At 38.5% G+C, this 26,154-nt stretch overlaps 1 protein-coding gene across 1 annotated transcript; it reads right to left on the bottom strand.

The window, feature by feature from the left end:
* Positions 1-603: 603 nt before the first annotated feature.
* LOC145681680 (glycine receptor subunit beta-type 4-like) lies at positions 604-23,599 on the bottom strand. The gene is made up of 5 exons (XM_081753299.1): positions 23,407-23,599; positions 16,940-17,092; positions 6,855-7,053; positions 4,439-4,670; positions 604-819 (listed from the first exon to the last, which is right to left on the bottom strand). Exons 1-5 carry the CDS (start codon positions 23,597-23,599, stop codon positions 604-606), a joined length of 993 nt encoding a protein of 330 aa, XP_081609425.1.
* Between the last annotated feature and the right edge of the window lie 2,555 nt (positions 23,600-26,154).

The raw sequence follows: 26,154 nt of genomic DNA, 5'->3' as shown, positions 1-26,154 counted from the left end.
AGGTTGAGAACCACTGGACTAGAAAATCACATGACTATTCTAGAAAAACTGCCTACTTCTTATCTTTCTATTAGGGCATATTTCATTAATTTATTTTTATTATGTATTTTCAAAACCTTTCGCAAAATCATTCAAGGACTCCAGAGATTGCTAGACCTCAGCAGTAGCGTAGCCAGGATGTTTTTTTTGGGGGGGCCAAGTGCTGTTATAGGTACATATAGAAAAATAACAAACAAAAAATATATAAACTTAAAAATATATAAAAAAAATACAAACATCAAAGTACCAAAGTACATTGTCGGACCTCTTTGGGGGGCGGCCTCTCTGGGCCCCCCTTTCCTACGCCACTGGACCTCAGTATGTACCTTGTACACCAAAAAGTAAGTGTGTACTTGCTAAGTTAAAAACAATCAGGAAAATATTACCTCTTCTTATTTCAAGAAGTTGTAATAACTAATCTTATGTTAAAAAAAAACTTTTATTAAAGATAAATTCCTGTATCCTTACCAATTTTAGTTGATGGATAAATAATGTTTAAATAAGTTTCGAAGTTAAAACGTTTGCAGCGGGAACAGTTTCAACATAAGAATATAATATAATATATTACAAACAGTTTTGTTCTGATGCATCCGTTTCTCTAAGAGATAAATAAGTGGTCCAGTAGCCAACGTTGAATAAAACGAAGCTGCAAGGGAACAGAATAAGGGCCTTGTCATCCCGTTCTTTGAAACAAACGTTGCGGTAATATTTCCTTCCTGGGGATTTGTGCATAGCTCGAATGCACGCCATCTTACATTTGCGAAAACATCGCTGACATCGCTGAAAAAGAAAGAAAGAAAGAAAAAACAAGACAATCAATTATTTACATTCCATACTGTGATTATAACAATGGGAAACAAATTGAAAACAATGCTTTTTTAAAATTAGACTAAATTTACAGAAAAGTGAGGATTTCCGGGGGAGGCGGTTCGTACTCCCCCAGGACCAACTCCCTGTGTATGCTCCTGTGTAAAATTAATCAAATGTGAAAGGTGTGTCACTTTCTATTTTGAGGTATGGGTACTTTTCTTCAACTCATCCTTTCAATTCTAATATCAATCATTGTACGTAGGATTGCACGTAGGATTGTACGTAGGATTGCATAGGATTGTATCAATCATTGCACGAGGGCAAGTCAAAAATTATCTACTGTTCATTCTACCGTTTATTTACATGAAGCTAGGGTTACACTATGCACATCATTTTTTTAAACGTAATCTCCCTCCTTATCAATGCACTTGGCCCTACGGTCAACGAGCTTACGTATTCCTTCCAAATAAAAGGTTTTCGGTTGGTCGTGAAGCCACTTTTGCACCGTATTTTGCACGTCTAAATCTGAGGCAAATCAGCAACCACGCAAAGAATCCTTGAGTGAGCCAAACAAGTGAAAGTCAGATGGAGCTAGGTCTGGGCTGTAAGGAGGGTGTTCCAGTAACTCAAATTTGACAGACTCTAACACGAATGAGCTTGTGTTCTGCAGTAAGCTTTCTTGGTCCCCACCGTGCACAGACTTTATGAAAACCGAGCTCGTCGTGGATGATCTGATGGGCAGAGCCATGACTGATGTTCAAAGCAGCTGCTACCGCATCGATAGTGATTCGCTTATTCGCTAGAACCGTCACTCGAGCTTGCTGAATGTTGTCATCTGTAGTGGAGGTTGATGGCCGTCCTGCTCCCTCTTCATCCATTACACTTATTCCATTGGAGATCCCTGTGTCGCAGACTCCCAGCGTTCCCTTTCAGGGCATCACTTCATCCGGTCCCGGTGGGTGCGCACACGTTTAAGTCCGCCGTCTCATGATCCCAGGTCCGAGCGTCATCCAAACAGTCCAGAGTCATATCCAGGACAGAGCAGTGGTACGGAATCCAAAAATCCAGCCGGCTTCATCCGAGGCTTACGTTGCTACTAGCGATCGATGGGTTTTACAGGTAGGGTGATGAGCCCTACATAACCCTCAACCTGGAGGACCAGTGACTGACTGCAGTTCCGAATAGCTGGGCGATGGAAGCGCCACGTTCCGACGCCGACTGATTATCCTGGAGTGACCAGTCGCCAGAGCCTCGTTAGCCTGCATTGCGACGAATGCAGTTTCCAGGGTGCACTACGAGGAAGTGCGGAATGAAATCATGTGGAACCTATCGACCCAACTTGTGGTGCTTCCCAAGTTGATGGAGGTGCTGCCGAATGGTTTTTCCACTCACAGTGAATTGTAGTCCCAGTTCCTCAATGTCTGCCCACTGCTGCCTCAATTGCTGCCTGCAAATCTTCATTTTGTAGACGTGTTGATCTTCCGATACGTAATGCATCTTCGAGTGTTTCGTCACTGTCCTTAAACTTGTTAAACCACCGCTGCACTCTGCGCATAGTCATGACACTCTCACCAAAGGCATGGTATATCTTCCGCCCCGCTGAAGAAGGTCATCATCATTTGGTTATCAATGGGATACATTCGCAGATACAGAACTTTTATTATACACATTAGAAAAGTAGAACATTGCATTATTTATCAAGATATTCACAATTCAAATTGAGGCACTTGTCATAACGTTTTATAAGGTTTAAAAGTCCTTCTGCAAACATAAAAATATCTGCCGCTATCAGCATCGTGACGCGCTTTGACATTGTGAAAGAGGTGCGACGCAAGTCTGTTTCATTTGCCTGAAGAGGTGGTAGTCGTTCGGCGCCAAATCTGGAAATCGTATTACCGCACGCACTTCACATTTGACGGGTTTATCTATTGAAGCGTTCAATTTCAATTGTTATAGCGGACGATGAACTTCAACATAACCATCTCCTTCCATTGCTCACTGTCTAAACTACTGCACACAGCACCACAGGACTGACGTTGTTCTTCTCGGCCATTTCTTGCACATGCGCAAACGATTTCCCCCCCGAATTCCCCTTGTAAAGTAGACTTTTTCTAGTATTCTATTAAAAGATTTGTGTGGTAATATAGATCTTTATGTGAAATCTAGAAACTTCCCTTTTTTCAAAACACTTTCAATCCTAAAGCAGACCTCCGGGTAAGTTACTAATAGTTGGGTTGAAATGGGTGAAGCTCAAATCTAGCAAGTCAATGTTGTAGAGCTCCACCCAACAATACCAATGATATATTTTTTAAATGTACTAAACTGACAGGAAATTGGCATTTGTTTCTAAACCCACGATTGAAAGAATTAGTTTGTCGTATGGTAACTAGCTGAGAAAGTGACTCAGAGAAACTGCAGCATACTTTCAAGTCTTGTAATACATCCAAGAAGTTAAAGTTGAACTTTGAGAAAGTGACTCAGATAAACTGCAGCATACTTTCAAGTCTTGTAATACATCCAAGAAGTTAAAGTTGAACTTTGAGAAAGTGACTCAGAGAAACTGCAGCATACTTTCAAGTCTTGTAATACATCCAAGAAGTTAAAGTTGAACTTTGAGAAAGTGACTCAGAGAAACTGCAGCATACTTTCAAGTCTTGTAATACATCCAAGAAGTTAAAGTTGAACTTTGAGAAAGTGACTCAGAGAAACTGCAGCATACTTTCAAGTCCTGTAATACATCCAAGAAGTTAAAGTTGAACTTTGAGAAAGTGACTCAGAGAAACTGCAGCATACTTTCAAGTCTTGTAATACATCCAAGAAGTTAAAGTTGAACTTTGAGAAAGTGACTCAGAGAAACTGCAGCATACTTTCAAGTCCTGTAATACATCCAAGAAGTTAAAGTTGAACTTTGAGAAAGTGACTCAGAGAAACTGCAGCATACTTTCAAGTCCTGTAATACATCCAAGAAGTTAAAGTTGAACTTTGAGAAAGTGACTCAGAGAAACTGCAGCATACTTTCAAGTCTTGTAATAGATCCAAGAAGTTAAAGTTGAACTTTGAGAAAGTGACTCAGAGAAACTGCAGCATACTTTCAAGTCCTGTAATACATCCAAGAAGTTAAAGTTGAACTTTGGGAAAGTGACTCAGAGAAACTGCAGCATACTTTCAAGTCCTGTAATACATCCAAGAAGTTAAAGTTGAACTTTGAGAAAGTGACTCAGAGAAACTGCAGCATACTTTCAAGTCTTGTAATAGATCCAAGAAGTTAAAGTTGAACTTTGAGAAAGTGACTCAGAGAAACTGCAGCATACTTTCAAGTCCTGTAATACATCCAAGAAGTTAAAGTTGAACTTTGGGAAAGTGACTCAGAGAAACTGCAGCATACTTTCAAGTCCTGTAATACATCCAAGAAGTTGAAGTTGAAGTTTGAGAAAGTGACTCAGAGAAACTGCAGCATACTTTCAAGTCCTGTAATACATCCAAGAAGTTAAAGTTGAACTTTGAGAAAGTGACTCAGAGAAACTGCATATAATTTTTCCTGAACGACTGACTAAAACTAGAGTAGATTGATTTATATTTGAAATTGTACCTGTGTTACCTGTGCTTCTAAAGGGAAATTTCCTTCAGTTTCTACATGATCCTTAATATGGTACACAGTGCTTGGCTTCAGATACAAACGTGATGGACCTGTTGGAGCCACTTTGCGCTTCTTTCCGTAGAGGATTGTCAGAAACTCGAACAACGCCGCAAATACGAAGACAATACAGGCGAGAAGCCATACTTCGACGCTTTTCACTGCCAGCGAAGGAGGAGCAGTTGACCTAGAAAGAAAAAAAGAAAACGTGTCACCTCTCTTGCTTTAATGGTTTTCTTTAATTACTATAGATATACATTATGAATGTACGAAATACATAGGGGTCCTTAAGGTTGTAGATTTGACAAGTGAAGCACTCATAGTCGTAAAAAGTCGTATTTTATTCGATTTTTTTCTAATTAGATTGGTCATTAATTGCTATTTAAACAGTTATTTATTATTTTTAATTATGGCCAATGAATTGATTTAGAACAGCATTTCTCAACCGTTATGTCGCGAATACATATCGAGTAAGTCGCGAGATTTTAAGTTTGATGTCTTCTAATATTTTGGTGGTAATATTTCTTTCTCATATTCCTGGTTAAGTGTCAAAACTTAACATTTTATGTTAATATGTTTCTATTCAAGAATCTTACGTAATTTGCTTGTCAGATTTGTGAAAAAATGAAATGAAATTTTTAAGTTTTAATTCCCGCGTTTATGCCGGCTAGGCTAAAGGAGACGGTGATGATGAGAAATGAAAGAAATGGTAGAAGAAGAAAGTGGGAGGAAACGGGAGAACTCCGAGAAAATCCATGCATACGGTGTTTGTCCATCACAAAGTTCACTTGGGGTGAGCTGGGGTCGAACCAGAGACCCATGCACCAGAGGTGAACACTCTACCTCTAAGATACCGTGGTCCCCTAGGCAAATTTGTATCTCATAGTCGTTTCATAGTAAGAAATGTATTGCATGTATTTTTATGTATTTGCTTGTTTGCTTCTAGAAAAAAAATCATATGCAGGGGTGTCGCGAAAGTTCGAAACGTACTTTGGTGTGCTTCAAAGGAAAGAAGGTTGACGCTGATTTAGAACTTGGATTGCCCATAACTCGGGAACCGAAAGCCTTCATAGGATAATATTTTGACATTAGTTCAAAGTCTACCACCGTATCAAACTTAATCCCGATTGGATGATTAAGGTGTATGGAGATATTGATTCCGAAAATATTAAAATATTACTCAAAGCTTAACAGTCGATAATTCGGGAACCGAAAACCTGGACCCTGCAATATTTCACACTTTTATTTATTTATTTTGTGAGTTGAACGTCCAACAAACATGCGGTGAGGCTAAAGCAGATGGTGCTGATGAATTGGATGATAATAGTGGAATAAAGAAAAAGTGAAAGTGAATGGAAAAACCTCGAGAAAATTCTATTCATTTAGACAATTTTGTGGTGCATAGAATTAGGCATCAGAGTTAGGAGATGAGGATAAGCCCGAAGATCTTCACCGGAACCCTCTTCAGTGGCGCACGGTGACCCGAGAAGTGACTGCAACACTGTCGCCACAGTCGATCAGTTTTCCGACTCCTGTTCGAACACACCCCACTTTGCGACATCGAAACCAACGTATTCGTGACCTACAAAACCTACAGGTTTTCTACACGTCCAAATCTACCCTGGTATTCACCGGTCAAGAAAGTAGGGAGTCAATAATGCATTGGGTAGAGATGCCCTTTGAGTTTGGAAGAAATTTTAACAAAGATACAACTTTTAAATTACATATAAAGAACAGAAACTAAGAATTTAGGTATTATATATATATATAATAAAAGCAGAAACAACTGAAGAATTGATACAAATAAAATAAAATAAAATGGCCAAACGCAGGGTAGCTATCCTTAGTTAGGTGTACTCTGGTTTTCCTCATTTACACCAGGCAAATGCCGGGAAGGTACGAACCTAACATTCCAGGCTGCTTCCTTTCCTCCCCATTCCTTTGTTCTTTCCCCCTTTCCCTGGGCAATGTGCTAGCCCTCATTCTTGATGTCGTTAAGGCCATAGATGCAATAATGACCAGAAATATGTATAAATAAACAGTGTTCGAAGTGGAAAGAAAAAGCAGGAGCGGTATTATGATTTTGACTCAACATACCGGCTATTTAAATATTGGTTTGATCACTGAAAACCAGAGACGGTATGTCCTCATTACTGAAAAACCAGAGGTGGTATGGCATACCACCGCATACCGTCTCACTTTGGCCATTGTAAATAAATACATAAATAAATAAATAAATAACATAGTTTAGGTTGTTCCACTCCCAAAGAGGATGTAGTCTACCACAAGCACCTATTATATAAATGTCCAATAAATTAATTACTTATTTGTAACTTACCAGAGTTAGGAAAATATAATTTTGGTTGCTTACCTGACAGCCTCAAACATGGTTATAAGAGAGAGTAAAGTTGTGACGAGTAAGACCATTCTTCCAGGAATAGCATCAGGATTCACCACAAAGCTTCCCCAAGAGATAATAACAAATATTGTACTTGGCAGATAAGCACCCAAGATATGTCCTTTGATTTCTCTTTCCAGGGTCACCTTCACTATCAGCGACGAGTAGTTACCTATAGCAGACACAAAAGTGAAAAATAACAAATAATGTTTCTTTCCGCCATTCATCTCAATTTTTTTTTCGTTTAGACTTTGACCATAGATCGTTTTAAGCAGTAACGTATAACATGACATGACTAGGGGTTCCCACATTTTCATAAGCCTAAAGCAGGACACAGATATTAAACATGTGAAGATATCCAGTTACTCAGACACAAATTATGTGACCTCGCGTAGCGTAGTCGCTAACGCTCTCGACTTTGGTGCGAGTGGTTAAGGGTTCGATTCCCGGTGGGGGCACTCGGTCGAGAAAATGTAAAAAGCTTTTTCAGACCAGCCAGCCTGAATGAGGTTTTCCTCATTCACACCAGGCAAATGCCGGAGTAATACCTAATATATAGGTCCCAGGTCGCTTCCTTCCTTCCCTTTCCCCAGATAGTGTGATCGCCGAGAAACGTCATCCCTCGAAGCGTGACGGCCTCCAACATGGCCGTAGATGCCGAAAGCCCAGAAATCTAAATCCCAAATTCTAAATTAGACACAAATTAGTACTTGGAACAATTTATGAAGAATAGAAGAAAGAAATACATAGCCTATATTCATAAGTAGAAATTTAAATTAAAAAAAAAAAACACACACACACACGAAACACAAAACTCGTAGCGTCAACTTGTTGATGGTTGGTTGAACCGAAATTTATAACCATTGAATCGGCCAAAGAAGAACAACATTGGCGGTTAACTGAACGGAAGTTATGAACTATTGAACTGGTCAAAAAATAACATCATTGGCGGTTAGTTGAACGGAAGTTATGTACCATTGAACTGGACAAGAATAACATCATGTGCGGTTAGTTGAACGGAAGCTGTAAACCATTGATGAGTTATTGAAACGGTCGAAGTATAACATCATTTTCGGTTAGTCGAACGGAAATTATGAACAATTGAACCGGTCAAAGAATACTATCATTGGCAGTTAGTTGAACGGAAGTTATGAAACATTGAACCTGTCAAAGAATAACATAATTGGATGTTAGTTGAACGGAAGCTATGAATCACTGAAACGGTCAAAGTATAACATAATTGGCGGTTTAGTTGAACGAAGTTTTGAACCATTGAACCGGACGAAGAATAATATCATTGGCGGCTAGTTCAACGGAAGTTATGAAACATTGAACTGGTCACAGAATAAGATTATTGGAGGTTAGTTGAACGAAAGTTTTGAACCAGTACATACGAAGTATAATCATTTTAGATGACTTCAACTGCTGTCAACAAGAAAAAAATTAGAGATAGAAGCAATGCGATAGCTCGATAATCATGGGTACGATTGTGGGTCGAAATTTATAAATTCACTAAGATTTTTGTGAGTGTTTTTGACAATGTTGCCTCCGTCCATATAATATGTTTCTCTTAAAGGTAATTTGAGTCACTGAAAATTTTACTAAAAATTCGGAATGTCTCGCCTTGTTCGAAGTAGGTGCAAACCTAGACAAATCAAGACTTCTATTTAAAACTCTTCATATTTTATACATACCCGATTTTTTAGCTGCCGAAAGAGATTTTAAAATTGTGTAAGTTACGTTAAAAATACATGTTTTGTTGCAGAGTTCTCAAAAATTACGTAAATTCCTCCACATAAGTATTTTAAAACTAAAAACTTAATAATAATTTCGTTTCAAAACCGGAACCTTAACTCTCTCCAAACAGCAGTCATGAAATTATATATAATACACAATATATATTATGAAGTTATGTATGGAAAAGTATAACCATAAGGTATATAACTATAAACTATAAAGTGTGTAGAAAGTAGTGTTAACTCCAAAAGTTGAAATTTTCCTGGAGAGAACTTTGAACTTCAAAATCTCATCTAGAGTTCCCTCATGGCTAAACGGTTAGCGCACGCGACTTTGGCATTAGGGATGCGCTCGAGTCGAGACATGTCTCGAATCTCGACTCGACTCGACTCGAATTCGAGTCGAGATTCGAGTCGAGGCACACTTTGTAAAATTCGAGACGAGTCGAGACAAACGTATTTCTCGACTCGAATTTTCGAGTCGAGACACGAGTCGAGTCGAGACGGCTCTTAAAAATCTCGACTCGACTCGAATGTCTCGAAAATCTTTCTATAATTTTTAATATTATTTTGAAAAAAGTATTCACTCAGAAACAGCCTTGAAACCAATTCCAGCTTTTATTCCTTCAGAAAGGTACAGAACGCATAAAATTAATAGTTAATCTTTAAAGATCAAGATTTAATTTTCAGCTCAATTCAGTTAATTAAAACTAATAGTTAATGTCGTTATATTTGGTTGTACTGCAAATATAATGATAATAATAATAATAATTGATTATCTAGTTTGTATAAAACTATTATCCGTAGTCTAAATCTAGTTTGTATAAAACTATTGCGATAAAGTGAACTTCATAAATTATCTGAATGAGCAGTTGGTAGTCTATAGTAATTTAGCATAGTTATAATTATTGTGTTTTCGTTCCCATGAACGCAAAAGGTTACGTAACTTCTGGATTATTCGCTTGCCCAACTATTCTGAGGCTTTAATATGTTGAAGCATATGACGAGCTACGGATAATATATAATGTAACATTTGTTGTAAATCACATATTTTGATACGAGACTATTTTACATAGTATATCTTATCTAATATAAATAAAATAAAGAGTTTGTTTGTGTGTTTGTCTGTCTGTCTGTGTGCGACCTGGGGACCAGACGAGTGGCCCGAGAGTTCCCAAAATTTGGTCACGGGTACCTTAGTCCAAGCCCCAGATCAAGACGAAGCGTTTTTTTTAATTTCGAACCAGTGGGCCTCGGGGGGGACGTTTACTGGGACCGACCTGGGGACCAGACAAGTTGACCGAGAGTTACCAAATTTTAGTCACGGATACCTTGGTCCAGGCCCCAGTCTAAGGCGAAGCGTTTTTGTCAAAATTGGAACCAGGGGGTCTCAGGGGGCGTTTAGCGAGACATGTAGTAAAAGTAATCCAAATTGATCGACATTAGTGTCAAATCCATAGTTTTCACGGTCGCTGAGATCAATGGTGACACTTCCATCAGCGATGACTTGCAAATTCAGCTACTACTGTATGCGGGCCGGGTGTCAGCGGGTGAGGAATACCGAGACATGTATAAATAGCCCATATTGATTGATACTAGTGTCAAATCCATAGTTTTCGCGGTCACTGAAATGAATGGTGATACTTCCACAGGTGTTGACTTCCAAATACAGCCCCCATACGAAGAATGGGTATATTAAGCTAGTATTACAATAAATGGACTGCTTGGATGCCAAGAACTAGTACAGATAAGTACCATTCACTTCTATGAATAGGTATTTTTTAAAAGGATTTTTGTAAACACTAAGTTATAAAACAATGAACTACATACAGTAGTTATGGTTTTGGTTCCCAACATAAAAGAAATATGGATTGTTCATGAGATATTGAACTTCAACTTTCACTCCTGGAAAATTTCAATTTTGGAGTTAGGCCACTTGGCATCAAAGCAGTTCACTGTAAGATAAATACATTCCGCACATTAGTAACAGTTGTTCAGGGGCCTTCGATTTCCATCCTCTCAAATGAAAGCTGAACGATTGCTTGATACATGCTGACTATATAGGAGAAATAGTGTATTAAGTTTTCGAGCTTTGGTGCGTATCCGTATTTACACTCTGATATAACTTTAAGTTCACACTCAAATCGAGCTAATTATTTAATGCATTTCGAAAGCTTTTGTTTTTATGCAGCTCATTAAGGAAAATCTATTTCATAATCGTAACATTTATGTACTGGACTCGACCTAGCCCCGTGGCCGCTGTGACTCAGTGGCACAGCTTTCACCCTTGGTGTGTGAGGACTCTGATTCTGTGTGTGTGTGTGAACTCCGCGGCTAGTGTACGCGTCTTTGCCGTGGAAGACTCGGGTTCAATTCCCGGCGCGAGCTCATGTAGTTCGGATTCCACGTTAATCAGTAGGTCTACATTTCATATATCCTCGCTGCTGAAAGAGACGGTAAAGTCAAAATCAACTCAACAATATATATGTGTGTGTGCTTACGTGAATTTCCTCGTGGCTGTATGGTTAACACATACGCCTTGATCGCGGGAGACTCTGGTTCGATTTACGGTGGAAGCTCATGAAGTTGTTACCGGTATCCCACTTTTAACTGTAGATCCATGCCTCATATAACCATAGATATAATATGCCTTTGATACACTTATTTTCCGACTTGGAAGCCATCGAAAATTTCCGGACACAGAGTCCCGTAGACCGAAAATGAGAAACATGGGTACAGAGTAAAACAGCCATAGAAATTTAAGCTTTTTAGGCTAACTTAATCCTTACATATAATGCAACTAGCTTAGCCAAGTTATAATGGAGGAAATGCTATCATTGCAACACTCTGAGAATAGAAAATGTTGGTCAGGTATTACTATACCCCCTCTCCTGCAGAATGAAAACCCTGACTAAAACTCAATATATATATATATATATATATATAAAACTATTTTGTGTAATGTAACAAACAGTGGCGGATAGTATCCATGTTTCCTTGCAGAGGTCCTTACGAGGGTTCGCTTCCATCTTCCTCTCCCCAAGAACTAAAATAAATTAAAAAATTGCTATTACTTGTTAATCTTGTACAAAGGACGCAATTAAAGTCCCAGTGTAACACCCCTTCGCATTTAGATTTTTCCCCTGGAAGAAAACCAGTTATTATTGTTTCTTGATTTCTCAGTCTCACTTACATAAACATACGAATAGAATTACAGGATAGGACATGTTTAGAGTGCTTGCACGTGACATCTAACTATATTTCTCATCAAATGTGTCACAGATGAAAATTTCCGTTTGTACTGCCTCTATTTTCTGGTACATATGTTTCATTTATGTTATGTTGCTAAAATTCGTTAGGAAACAAGTACAGACTGCGCCTGTGTGCCTGACAAAACGTAAATGTACTGGATAATTATTTCTTCACTTTCTTCCAGAAAAAAAGTAACCCATCTCATGTCGGCTAACAAAAGGAGGTAGCGTACCAAAGACAGCCGTTGTTTACCTAAGGTCGTTACACATCAGGGGCTTCATTCAGTCAGAGGGAAAAGAAAAAATAATTTAAGGTTTCTACATTTGTTTTGAACTGCAATATACTTCTTCCTTTTATTTTAAGAACCATTTCCTTCTCATTTGTCTGCATCAGAAAAAAAATGCAAAAAAATCACTAGAATGTGCCTATTTATCCAAAGTACGTACTAGATCACTAGTTCAATAGTAAAATCACTAAATCTAGTACGAAATCATAAATGTGGCATCCCTGGGTTGGAGCGAAAGTAATGGTTGGAGTAAAAACTAGTCCGTATTTCTACTGCGTTCTGTTGCTGAATTCACAGAAATGTTCAAAAATAAATTCAAGAAGTACAACACGATCCTACAAAAGACTGTTTACTTGCTCACTGGTTTTCGTATTGTGAACTGAAACTCAAGTGCGCAGTCATGTTGAATACTTCCGTCCCTTTCTACTTTACAACTTAAGGTGGGATGAGGGTCAGGATAGATCTAGTTATATACCGCTAAAGGAAGTGCTTCAGTACAGAGTCGGAAGCGGTATGTATTGTTTATACTACTTACAACGTTACCCCCCACATAAAATATAAATTCACCCTTTCTCCCTTCCCTTTTTCGAATACAATGAACCGACTCTTTTGCTGAAGAAAGATGCTAAAAGAAAATTGAAACATCTGTGTCTAAACTTTCTTTGAAGCGCAGTCTTTTGTATTTGTAAGGTTTTGCGAGTGTTTTCGAGATAGTCAAATCTTTTACCATGGACTCCTGCTGCGAACTGACCGTGAGTAAACACCCGATCTCACTGTGCTCAATTTCTCTCGCACACGTGAAATGGGTTTGTTGTTTCCAAACCAAATAGGAAGTTACCTTGTGCTTTTGCATTTCTGCACGCACACAGGTACCATTGTTGTTTTAATGATCAGAAGAAATATCAAAACCATCCGATATATATCATACGAAACAGCTAACAGAGGGAGGCAAAGATAAAAGTAGGCCAAGTTTTCCGCGTGGTACCATTATGGAGAATAAATATTTGATAAAGTCACGTAGATGCGCTTAAACCTATTCCATCTGTCCTTATAACTTATGAGACCATCAATTTCTCAGGAGAATACGTACAACATATATCCAAATTCCATATATATACTCTTTCTAAACTAATGAGTAAACTCATTAAGAACACCAACTGATATCAATAAACAGGAAAGAAAACAGTACTTTATACTTCTATCATTTGGTACACATCTCTATGAAGCACAGCTTGTTTCTTTTCGAAATAGCTCCTTCGTGTCACAGCTGTGGTTAGTTTTGTTTTGTGTTAGGATGAAAGAGAGAAATGCAACATTTGCTTCGCGGTGAAGTTATATATATTATTAAGATGAGCGGTGATAAGCGAGGTTTAACAAAGAGTGCCTTTTGGATGCACAATTTAACGGGTAGTTGCAGTCCGTGTTGAGAATCGAACCAAAGCTATGTAAGACATGTTATGACAAATCCAAAAGGTGTGTTGTATCGGTGCAGTACCAGTTTTTCACGTTTTTCAAAATGTTCCAAAACCCAAAGAATAATCTTTAATTTCTGATATTTTAGTCGTCACAAATTACAATTTTATAATGTAGTCAATGTTTATAATTACTGGGCAGTTGGGCGTTTAAACTAATGACATCATAATAAAGTCAAAACCATAATTTTCAGTTGAATTTATTCTGAGTTTAACGTCCCGTTCAGCAGCGAGGCTATGTGAGACGTGGACCTACTGATTAACGTGGAATCCGAACCACATGAACTCCCACCGGGAATCAAGCCCAGGTTACCCACGCCAAAGGCAAGTATGCTAACCGTTAGCCACGAAGGAGCTCCACCATAATTTTAGTGGGCGATAAGAAATATCTCGCCAGTGCTTTTACAATAAATAAATTTTTATAAGTATTAAAGAATAGTGGTAAGAGATTTTATAATAGCTCTTTTATTTATGAGATATGAGTATTTTGAAAAAAAAACAACTAAAGAATAGGTTGGCGGAACCACAAAAGACTCGTAAAATAAACTTTCTTATAAATACATACGCACCTTACTCACCTTTTATAATTGCCATGCTTACGTTCTCCATAAAAACATAAATTCTCTTTTAGTGATACTTTACACAAGATCATGAAGTGGGTTCAAATTTAATTAAAGGCAAAATACAATACAATAATCCACAAATATTGCCTCAAGTGAGTTTAAAGATTTCTAAACACTAGTGCGAAACCGGGCTCTGCCGTTGCGATCGATTTACAGGTCTTGAGACGAAAGTAAGGAGGGACTTACGCACACAGTAAGTAAAAACAATTAATATGCCTGTAACTTTCCCCCAAATGGGTGTATCTTAAAACTAACCTCACCATTATTTTTCTAATTAAATTCTAGCCCGAAATTATGTATCATATTACCCTATTCCCATTTTGAAAACTTGACCTTAATTCAAAATGGCAGATTTCAAGATGGCTGCCATCAAGGTCATATCTACCATACGACTTCCCGCCAGGACTTATATGTATCCACACTGTTTTTCTTCACTTTTCTTCATTAACGCTCCGTTTACAAAGGGTAGTAAGGGACTTCTGTAGTAATCTCTATTATAACCACATCACAACTCTTAAAAGTTATTTAAAAAAAAATAGAAAACATGCACCATGGCAAAAATTTGTCATCACAAGTAATGATGCATACATGCCTTCTATCAGCAAAAAAAGTTTCATTGAAATTGGAGCCGGACATTTGAGTGATGTCCCTTGTGGGATGTGATTGAACGTGACGTCAGAGCACATCGCCCCCCTTCCCGGAATTTACGGGAATTAGGTGACCTGAGTGAGCACATGTGGTGCCAGCTCTCTCCAGCGACCTATCAAGGATCATTGCGTGTATGCCAAGACGTGTCGCCGTTTTTATCCATGCCAAAAGTCGACATACTGACAATTAGGTAGTTAGTCATGATGGTCTGGCTGATGTGTGCGTATATTTTAACTCGACTCGAATTTAATTTTGTCTCGACTCGAATTTCGAGACGTCTCGACTCGAATTCGAGTCGAGTCGAGACAGAGACTGTCGAGTCGAGACACGAGTCGAGACAGAAACATATTTTCGAGTCGAGACAACATTTTCTCGAGACGAGTCGAGACAGGCTTAAATCTCGACTCGACTCGACTCGAATGCATCCCTATTTGGCATGGGAGCCCTAGTTTCGATTCCAGGAGCGAATCCATGTGGTTCGAATTCCACGTTAAGTTGTAGATCCACGTCTCATGTAGCCTCGCTGCTGAAAGACACGCTAAACTCAAACCAAATCAATATCTTATGTAAACAGCACTAAGAGAATCTTATGTTGTGCATTATCAACATTCGAAGAGAAACTTCATAATTATGCTTTTGGTTGCAACCATAAAATAAATACGACTTTTTCATAAGATATTGAACTTCAAAGTTCTCTCCTGGAAAGGTTCTATTTTGGCATCCAAGCGGTATATATTCTAAAGTGTACGTTGTAATTTTTAAAAATCTTGAAATATTATTTTTAGATTAAAATCCAGACATTTCGTGTAAATTCTGTCACTTGAGAAAGCAGTCAGACAACATGCAGAACGTGAAAATTTAAAGTCTGGAGGTTTGGGAATGTAGTGGACCTTTATAGGATGCAAATTGATTGACATACAAAACTAAGAGTTGAGCGAAAACAAAAACTAGGCACAAATCGACTTCACTCAATACGAGGTGTGTTAAGATTATAACACTTCCATTTTTTCCCCCTCAGGACTGGTAAAAAATAGAAACTTATTATTTGTTTTAAAATATGCGAGCACTTGTTGTCAATGCGTGGCAGCGGCACGTAAAACACTAGTGCCAACGGTGAGAATGATCATTTTTTGACACTTAAAATACTCATAAAATGGCGGCGTTTTCATTACAGGAACAGCGTGTAATCGTTCGTTTTTTCCATTTGCGTTTTGTAGCACCGCTAGAAATTCATCGCCAGTTGAGTGAGACATGTGATGATGGCGTCATGTATGTGTCTAATGTGCGTTTGTAGGTGCGACAGTTCAAAGAAGGCTGAACGTTGTGTGACAACAAACAAAAACAATCTCGGCCTCACACAAGCCGGTCTCACGACATGATCGTACGAGTGAAGAAAATTGCTTTGGAGGATCGCCGAATGAGTGTGAAACATATCACCTCCAAAGTTGGTATTTTCATGGGATCTGCGCACACTGTCGTCAGACCGGCTTGCGTGAGGCCGAGATTACCTGCGTTTGTTGTCGCACGACGTTCTCCCTTCTTTGAACTGTCTCATCCACGAACGCACATTAGACACATACATGACACCATCATCACATGTGTCGCTCAACTAGCGATGAACTCCAAGCGGTGTCACACCACGCAAATAGAGGAAACGACGAGTATCGTAAGTACCAAAAACAATCATCATTCTCACCATTGCCGCTAGGGTTGTATGTGTCGTACGGTGTTTCCATCTCTGTCACGCATTGACAACGAGTGCTAGCGTATTTTAAATTTAACAGCACGTTTCTATCTGTTATCAGTCCTGAGACAAAAAAAAAAAAAAAAAAAAAAAAAAAAAAAAAAAGAGGTGTTATAACTTGAATGTATTTCGTATATTGATAGCAGAAGTTTTATATCAGGTGTTCTAACTTTGAACAGGTAGAACTGTTTTCGTTTCTGTTTTTTTAAAAATCATGATTTCGCAATTTTAAACTTCTAGTTTCTCCTATTTTGTTTCTGATGCAACCACTCTACTCAAGTATGAAATGCAGCTTACCAAAAGAACGCTTCAAGATCTGTGGATCTGGGACGCCACATAGTTCAACTCTGAACTGGGGGATATAATGTTCTGTCCGTCCCGTATCGAAACCAAATTCCAGTGGTGTTTTTTCATACCAATGCAACTGCAGATCGTTCATTTTCTGCCGTGCTACAAAGTGGGAACAGAAAGTAAAATTAGTTTTCAATTAAACTCATTTCCTGATGAATAGTTTATACGTGTATGTATTTTCGTGGATGATCTATGTATATGCTCTGTACTGAATAAATTAGGGAACCATGTGAAAATGTTTTTCTTTCATACAGACGTCAAAAATGAACTGTGATAATTATAACAATTACTATGTATTAGGGTGATCCTTAATTTTCTATTTCCGAATGTCTTTGCTCTCAACCCCTAAATTGATTCCATGTCGGACCAGATTAACCCATGAAAAAAATTGGCTCGATTGAAAAATATTCAGGCGACCCCCAAGCGACCTAAACATCTGATTGCATGGCAAAAGTTTGGAATATGCTCTTGTAACTTTTAAACGACTGAAGGAAAAGGGGTCATATTTTGATAAAGATAATGGAGGTAGATCTACACATGAAACCGAAGAGAATCATGATGGCGGCCATCTTGAAGTCCGCCATCTTGGATTCAGACCCAAAATTTTAAATAGAAATGAGGTTGTGTATCATATCGTTTTGGGGTAGCTTTTCACCACAAATACCCATCTGTCTTTATTTTTGACTTATCTCTCATCGTGTAATAGTTATTACGGTACCTTTGCAATATAAATATACATGTGTGTCATTTTCAGTAATGATACCGGAATGCGCTAATGTCGAAAGTTTTAAGGCGTGGGTACTCCAGCTGCAAGTAGTACGAGGGGGGGGGGCAAAAGAAACCGGATTGAAAGAGCGCTGCCGTTCCTAGGCGTAGTACGGAGTTCTTCTGCTAGGTGGGTCTAGTAGAGTCCTTCCCATATCAGTTGGCCAAGCGGCGTCTGCGTAGGAGGGCAACGTTTGATCGTATTATTATTTTTCTCAACTGTTCTCGTTTGCCGCCTGCGAAATCATTGTGGCAGATTCAAAGGAACAAGGAGTGTGTTTGCTTCCTACTTGGAAAAACGGACACGAAAACTTACCAAATGTTTCAACAGGCTTTCAAGAAGGATACTATGAACTGCACACAATTTTTTGAGTGGTTTGGGCGCTTAAATGTGGGGAGATGAGTGTTGAAGATCATGCTCGTTCTGGGTGCTCTTCATCATTTCGAAACGACGAAAACATCGAACAAATATGCCCCAAAATCAGCGAGGATCGATCGTCGTTTCATGATCGATATTTCAAAACAGAGAGGAGTGAGTTGGAGCTCGTGCCAGCGTGAGGTTTTGCAAATGTGACATGTTGCTGCTAAGTTTGTTTCTTGCCTACTCACACAGGATCAAATCATTCGTCTGAATTTGAGCCAGGACTTGAAAAATCAGATTGAAAGTGATCCAAACTTTTTGACCAACATGATGACATTTTCCGAGAATTAAACAAAATCTAAAAGGAAAATGTTTTGATGGTGTAGAGGCTGTAAAAAGAACTTCGCGGAGGGCATTGGACGATATAAAAGTTCCACAGTTCCAGAGGTGTTTCAAACAGTGGGAAAGAAGACTGAAGAAATGAATCGCATTTATTGGAGAGTACTTTGAAGGAGACTGAAAGAATTTTGTAAAAATTTGGGTCCTCCCTCGTATAGAGAAGATTGACAGACTAATGATATTTGTAACTTTTAACGGCAAAGAATAATTATTAAGCATCCCTGAAATACCGTCGCGTACAGGAAAAGCGCAAACTGCAGCTGTTTACGAAGCAGTGAAGAAATGTGACATAGAACACAAAATACAAGCGTTATGCTTCGATATAACTGCAGGCAACACCGGCAGAATAAATGACGCTTGTGGAAACCTTGAGAAGAAGTTTGATCGTGATTTACTGTACCCACCGTGTCGACGTCACCATCTGGGCCTGATGTGCTTTTGTTTGAAAGATTTATGCAATCCTGGTCGTTCATCGACAAAAGTAATTAACGAACTGGGTTAGATGATGTTACGGAAGATGTTCGTGTCAGTATCCTGGAATTTATACAACAACAGATACGCCAGAAACACCATAGAGCTATGATGTTTGTCTATGGTGTTTCTCTTGTTGATTTATGAGATTGCTATGATCTTCCTAGGCGGTACCCTTCCAAAAGGAGTTTCATTTCGCATTCCTGGAGCTGTAAGCCATGCTCGGTGGATGGCAAGGGCTATATATCGCACACCCGGTGGAAGAGTGTTAGTGTTACAACTCAAAAAATGGAAATTTTGAGTTATCGTCGCTGAAAAGGGAATTGAGAGAGAGAAGCGTGCTGTACCTGATGATATTCGCAGAAACGTAACTAAACAAATTAACACCTAGATGCCAGAAATACCAGTATTCCAGGAAGCGATTTTGATAGAATAACAAATTTTAAGAGTCATGTTCCCATACTAGTGTATTTTTGACTTCCAAGTCTTCCACCGGGTGCGCGATATGTGGATTCCGAGATCAATTTGAACTGACGAGAAAAGAGAAGAATTGAACCTATAGACTATCCATTTTCCTTGTCCGAATCTATTTACAAGTTTGGTCCTTGCACCATTGGCTGTGAAAGCTCACGATTACAAGTTTTTACAGAAATTAATCGAATATAAGGAAGTAGAACCGGAAATTAGTAATTGTGCTGTGAACAGATTCGCTAACTATATTATGGTATCTGTCACCAAAAACTGCAGCATTCGAATTCTTTGATGATGAAGTACCACAACACGCGACGAGAAAACAAAAGTGTTTCTAATGTAACGGAGAGTACAGAAGAATATGATGTATAAAACCAAGCGATACTCTATAAATAAAAAAATGCAGAAGTCAACAGTTTAAAGAAAAAGAATTCTCGGTATTCGTTTCCGCAGATTTTCTATAGATACAAATTTTCTAAAAACATGCCATCTACTTGGAAACAAGATGCCAACTTTCGTTGGATATTATGTTGGTGACCGACGTGGCAGAGAGAGGCGTGAAACTGATACAAGAATACGGAAGCATTCTAAGGGCGTGAAAGAAAAACAATATATACTGCAGATCGTCAGTGAACACATGAAAGAGTATCCAGGTGACAGTGGCGGATCCAGGCTGGGGCCGGGGGGTCCAGCCCCCGTTTTTTGAGAGCCAAAAATAATTTAAGATATAATTTATATATGTTTGAAAGTTTATAGTAAATTCATGATATACCTATTTTAGTCTGCGGTCTGGCCGCCCCCCCAGTTTTTACCTTCTAGATCCGCCACTGCCAGCTGATAAAAAATTAGTTTAATCAGGTAATGGAATTTGAGTAGTTATTCACAGCCTTCAGCTTTTATTATTATTATCATTTTAGACCTTTATTAAGTATGTATTTTTACGTAGTTTATGTAAATAATTTCAACATAGGCTGATGTGCATTGGAACTGAATGTGCTATTATATAATAGCATACTGTATACATTTGCTTTCTTGTTACTTTTATGCGCCTCTTTTTAAATACTTCTGTAAGCTATGAGAAAAGACAATATTGAAGGATATTAAACGGTTATTATAAATGTAATGGCTATGATATTACATTTATCATCATATGATCAGAGATAAGTTAAAAATAAAGACAGATGTGTATTTGTGATAAAAAGCTACCCCAAAACAATATGTCACACGAACCCATTTCTATTTAAAATTTTGGGTCTGAATCCAAAATGGCGGACTTCAAGATGGCCGCTATTACTCAGTTTCAGGCGTGGATCCTTTATCCAAAATATGATCTCTTTTCCTTCAGTCGTTTCAAAGTTATAAGGGTATATTCCAACATTTTGCCAAACTTTTGGGTCGCTTACGGGACGATTAAATATTCTTCAATTGAGCCCATTTTTTTCATGGATTAGTTTGGTTCGACATGGAACCAATTTAGGGGTTGGGAGTAAAAGGAATTCGAAAAATAAATTCTCCATATAATTAAGGATCACCCTACTATGGATGTAGCCAAGGAATTACTTAAGGTTAACTCTTTGAGGCACGGTGGGAAGTTGTGGTTACCGCCTTTGATATTCATTTTTTTCGTCCAACTATTAACTGAAAAATAAAATTAAATTTACTTGGTGTGTTTTGAGATTGTCTACATGTGTAATTTTCATGAAAATTTTACAAATTCAAACGAATTTCTTTTTCGTGCAGCAAGGGGTACAAAATAACGTTGGCTCCCCCTGAAGCATAATGTTAATTCGCACATATGTGTCGTACCCATGCTATTCCCCTACCGGAGCCACGAACATTCACACATACCATGCCGTATCGTACTGTGCCCTTACTGCTTTCTACATCATTTCCCTTTGTTCTGGTTTACTTCGGTTCACTTCGTGTGCTCCGAAGAAAGCCGAAGTCTCGCGACCGACGAGCCACGATCGTGTTGGTTTCTCTTCAAGGCGGCCTGTCGGGGCACGACATGAGAATTTAAAAAAAGACAACTCAATAAATTTTTAATATCAAAGTCTAGAAGTCTGAAAATAAACTTTGTGGATGACGACACAGACGATATAGGGCATGGGAACGGCACACTACGTATGAATTAACCTTTAGGCTTTCCACATTTTTCAGAGAAGTGAAAAGATGATTTTAGGATTTATAGGGACGAAAAGAAGATATATGATATTTTGATTTGAATATAACAAACCATTTTGATTTCATGTAATAACATACAATATTTTAAATTGAAAACTGGGTCGACATCATTAAACTCGTAATTGCAACACATAAAACACAAAAGAAAAATATTACAATTCGCGGTGGGATCTATATGGCTTTGATCCGACGGTAAGTTGTAGGTCCTAGTCTCATGTAGCCTCGGTGCTGAAAGGGACACTAAACTCAAATGCAACCAAACCATGTATATTACATATAAATCTTGGTTGCTTCTTAATTGTATTTTAATGAGAACTTTAAATTTCTTAACGGTTCCACATGGTTTTTTATACGTTCTAAAACTACAGTACTTGCAAAACATATCGAAACTCACGACTACTTGCTCTTCTATTTTTATTACTTTATAATGGTTTCTGCTTCTGACGTCAGTATATCGCGATCTACCGAAACTGTGATATAGTCGAGACGATGTTGGAAGAAGAAGGCTAAGATGCTGAAATCAAATTATGTTTTTTTTTTTTAACACTAAGCAACATCGTTGAGTTGCTTTGTTAATAGTGTGTGAGGAACCAATTTTTCCATTTTTTTATTCATTCTCACTTATAGAAACATCTTAAAAGTGTCTAGGACTATCATTTTATATATTGTTAAAAGACGGAAAAAATGTTTTACGGCGAAAATATAACGTAGAACGTGTCAGAAAAACGTAAGATCTGACAACCCTAAGATTGTTTGTACATGGCCTACATGGAAAGTTTGAATGATCTAAATCGATTCTTTACACGAAATGTATCACGGAGTTCAGGTGAGATGTAGCACGGAGTTCAATTACCGTAGTCTGCAGTAGATGTGTTCAAATTCACTAGCCTGGCTCTCGGGCAGCGCGCTCTTTCGGCCTGGATTTGAATCAATGAATGCCAGTGTGAGCATGACTGGTATAAGTGGATAGCGAGTCAAAGTCTTTCTTGAGCTCAGGCCAAGTCAGCTGAATGGAGCGAAATCAAGCTATTACGAGCCTCATTGAAAATATGGAGTCTGAGCTAGCGTGAACTTCACTGGAATTAGTGCTCTGGTCCACGCGCCTTTGGGGGACGGAGTCTTGAGTTGAACCTTGAACTTACAATGGTACGGATTCAATCTTAAACTGTAGGTTCACGTCCCATAAGGCACCCTAAGCTTGAACCGAGCAACCAATCACTGAGACTAGTGAGCGTGAGCCCCACAAAGGCCAGACGCATATTGAACAACCTTTTTATATGCCATGTTCCAAACCTCATCTCCATTTTGTTTTGCTGACGTCGTGCCAAGTTATGAGTCTTTGTCCAAGGTTTCTGTGAATGTTTCTGAATAAGTACCTTCTTTACATGATGAGGCTGTTATCCTCACGCCAAACCTCACAAGCTGGAGGATTGCTCCTTGTGGTCTATCCACGACTGCTTATTCAATATACAAGGTGGTTACAATTAAAGCGCCGCTATTCACAACGATCCAGGGCGAGCTGTATTCAACATATTGCATTGAAATTTGGTAAATATGCTGATGAGACCTGCGGAAGCGAGTTATGCTGAAAAAATATTGGTTCCATTTTCAGCCACCAGAGGAAAATGTGGCGCTGTATAGGTCGTAACATATGCGAGCTCGCACTTCATACACAATCGCGTGAAGATCAGAATTGTTATTGATAAGAGAAGCCTGCGGTGCACTGTTAATAACATTGGTCTATCACAACGGGAGGAATTACAGCGCAGTATTGAGGGAATATCGGCGTCTGAAAGGAGGACCACTATCAAGAACTGGCTTAAAGAAGATGGCAGTGAAATTCGAGACAATGGGTGAGTTTCGTGTGGCTCCAGGAAGAGGAAGACGACCCATTCCAACGGAGGTAGTTGACGAGGTTGCTGTGGCTCTTGTGTATCACACAGCACATGTTCCATGTTCCGATACTAGTGGTCGGGCGGTATCACCGGAATTGGCCATCCCATGAATTGCATGTGTCATGGGGGTATTCTGTGGACTGATGAGGCACATCTTACACTAAAGGTGGCAATGAACACGCAAAACTGTTGGGTATGCGGCTCGGATAATCCGCATGATGTGCAGGGACAGCTATTAAACTCTACGTACGTGACTGTGTAATGTGGATTCGCAGGAACGCTAATTTTTGTTCCGTTTTTCTTTGAGGAGATGATATCTCAAGGAGTTGTCAACTGTATTTCGGCAGCGGTATGTTATAGGGACCTTTTAGTGCGACATGTGATTTTTGCGTTAGAGGCACGAAACTTTGGAGACTACTGTTTTCATGCAAGACGAGGCAACACTGCATATCGGTCGTCACGTGAAAGATCTGCTTCGTGAGACCTTCACCGCTGATCCCATCATCTCCCTAGGTTTTCAAGATACGTGATCAGCAAGGTGCCCCGATCTAAATCTGTGGTTTTCTGGCTGTAGGGATATCTGAAAGCTCGGATCTACCAGAGAAATGTCCAGCCGCTGGCGGATTTCAAGGACAGCATAAGGCGACTTGTCGCAACAATTAAGCCGGAACTACTGCGAGCAACTCTTGTGCACGCCATTTTGCGTATACAATATGTCGATATGTCTGGTGGCCATATGGAGCATGTTATGTAAATTTGTCACTGCAACCGCAAATGTTAATAAAGTTATCTCCATTGCACCTTTTGTTACCATTACATGGAAATAAAGTTTCACCTTTTGTTACCCTCACATTGTCCCTAAAGTTGTTCCCTTTGCACCATTTGTTACAATCACATGCCCCTCACTTTGTTTGCATTACATTTATTTCACATGTTTGACCTCTTTGACCCAGGTAATCGTCTTATTCATACATTCAGGGCCATTTTCATGTGCGCATTACCGGTACAGCGCCACATTTTCTCCTGCTGGCGGACAGGAGAACTAATATTTTTCCAGCGTAAGTTGCTTCCGCATGGTTTCATTAGAATATTTACCAAATTTCAATGTAATACGTTGTTTACAGCCCGCGCTAGACTGCCGCGGATATCAGCATTTTACTTGTAACCAGCCTGTACTTGCTGCTAACCTCTATACTTAGAGATCTCCTCGATCCGCAACCTTACGGCACGCCATGCCATGGAGTACAGAAACCCACGTTACATGCTCAAATAAGATAAACATGAATTTTGTTTCTTTGTTCCTTTCTCAAGATGGTCATGTTACAAGTAATACTACGTAAAGGAGCGTGTATGTCAGCTTTGGGAAGGGACGATTAGCAGCAGATATATGTTAGCTAACAGTGCATTTTCCTAAATATGAAGTAGATAGATGAGTAAAAATTCCTTCCAGCAAAATAAATAAATAAAAAATCCCTCCAGCAAAATAAATAAATAAAAATTTCCACCAGAAAAATAAATAAAAAATTCTCTTCAGCAAAATAAATAAATAAAAATTCCCTCCAACAAAATAAATAAATAAAAATTATTTTCAACAAAATGAATAAATAAAAACTCCCTCCAGCAAAATAAACGAATAAAAATTTCCTCCAGCAAAATAAATGAATAAAAATTCCAGCAAAATAAATAAATATAATTCCTTCCAGCAAAATAAATAAATAAAAATTCTCTCCAGCAAAATAAATAAATAAAAATTCTCCAGCAAAATAAAATTGTAAAAAAAACATCCAAATGTTTAAAAAGCCTGGGAAAAAACAAACTATCGTATGCTATCAAACTTAAGAGTTACAATAAATGTTTTTCTGTATTTTTCGAAAACTGCACATGAGGATTTACACTCATGTATATCATCTTGCTGAGCTCAATTGGTAGATGTCTCATCTTTGCACGTTATCATCAGTGAAGGGGCAAAGTGGCGTAACTCAAAAACGCGATTTTGAGTTATGATCACTATTTATCCTTATTTAAGCTGGTCCATGGACCGTAAAAATTTCATAGCTGAATTCCTTATATTAATAGAGATATGAACTGTCTGAAAAATACTGTCCCTTGAAATGAATAATACAGGATAACATTAAACCAGGGCTCTTTAAAGCGCCCTGGTTAAACGAAACACTTGAAATCACTCTTCCATAAAATTATTAAAATCAAGATAAGCCACTTGGCCTTTTCATCAACTATCCTATTTCCCCGCTAAGAAGTATCACCACTAATTATACTGTTGAATTTCAAGTAATTTGTTGAATTTTACTGGAAAAACTTTACAATGTGTCAGAGGCGCACTCACAAAAGTTTAACGGGTCCGGACGGCCCCCTCACCAAAACTTCCTAACTCAACATACATTTGTACAATTTCTCAATAAAACTATTTCGTTTAACAGGGAAATGATTGATGTAACATGCAAGTTTGATCTTACACTTCACCTGTAACTCTTTCTCATAAAAAAGAATCTAATTCTATCAAGTCTTTCTGAAAATATAGGTGGAAGTTTTTTTCAATTATTTATCGTCTCTTTGGGTGCAGAATAACACCCTTTCAATACTACATAAACGTACTG

This window comes from Thermobia domestica, chromosome 3, assembly GCF_964235325.1.
Source record: "Thermobia domestica chromosome 3, izTheDome1.hap1.1, whole genome shotgun sequence".
Lineage (NCBI taxonomy): Eukaryota > Metazoa > Arthropoda > Insecta > Zygentoma > Lepismatidae > Thermobia > Thermobia domestica.
The sequence above is the reverse complement of the archived record's forward strand: the minus strand, read 5'-3'. Positions and strand labels throughout refer to the sequence as shown.

Bases quoted from the DNA above. Each gene is read 5' to 3' on its own strand.
- LOC145681680 (XM_081753299.1), bottom strand. From the start codon at position 23,599: ATGGAACATGTGCTGTGTGATACACAAGAGCCACAGCAACCTCGTCAA. The intron at 17,093-23,406 runs GTAATTCCTCCC...CCCACTTTGTAG, and splicing joins TATTCCCTCAATACTGCGCT to CACGGCAGAAAATGAACGAT. The intron at 4,671-6,854 runs GTAAGCAACCAA...TTTTCTTTCTAG, and splicing joins ACCATGTTTGAGGCTGTCAG to GTCAACTGCTCCTCCTTCGC.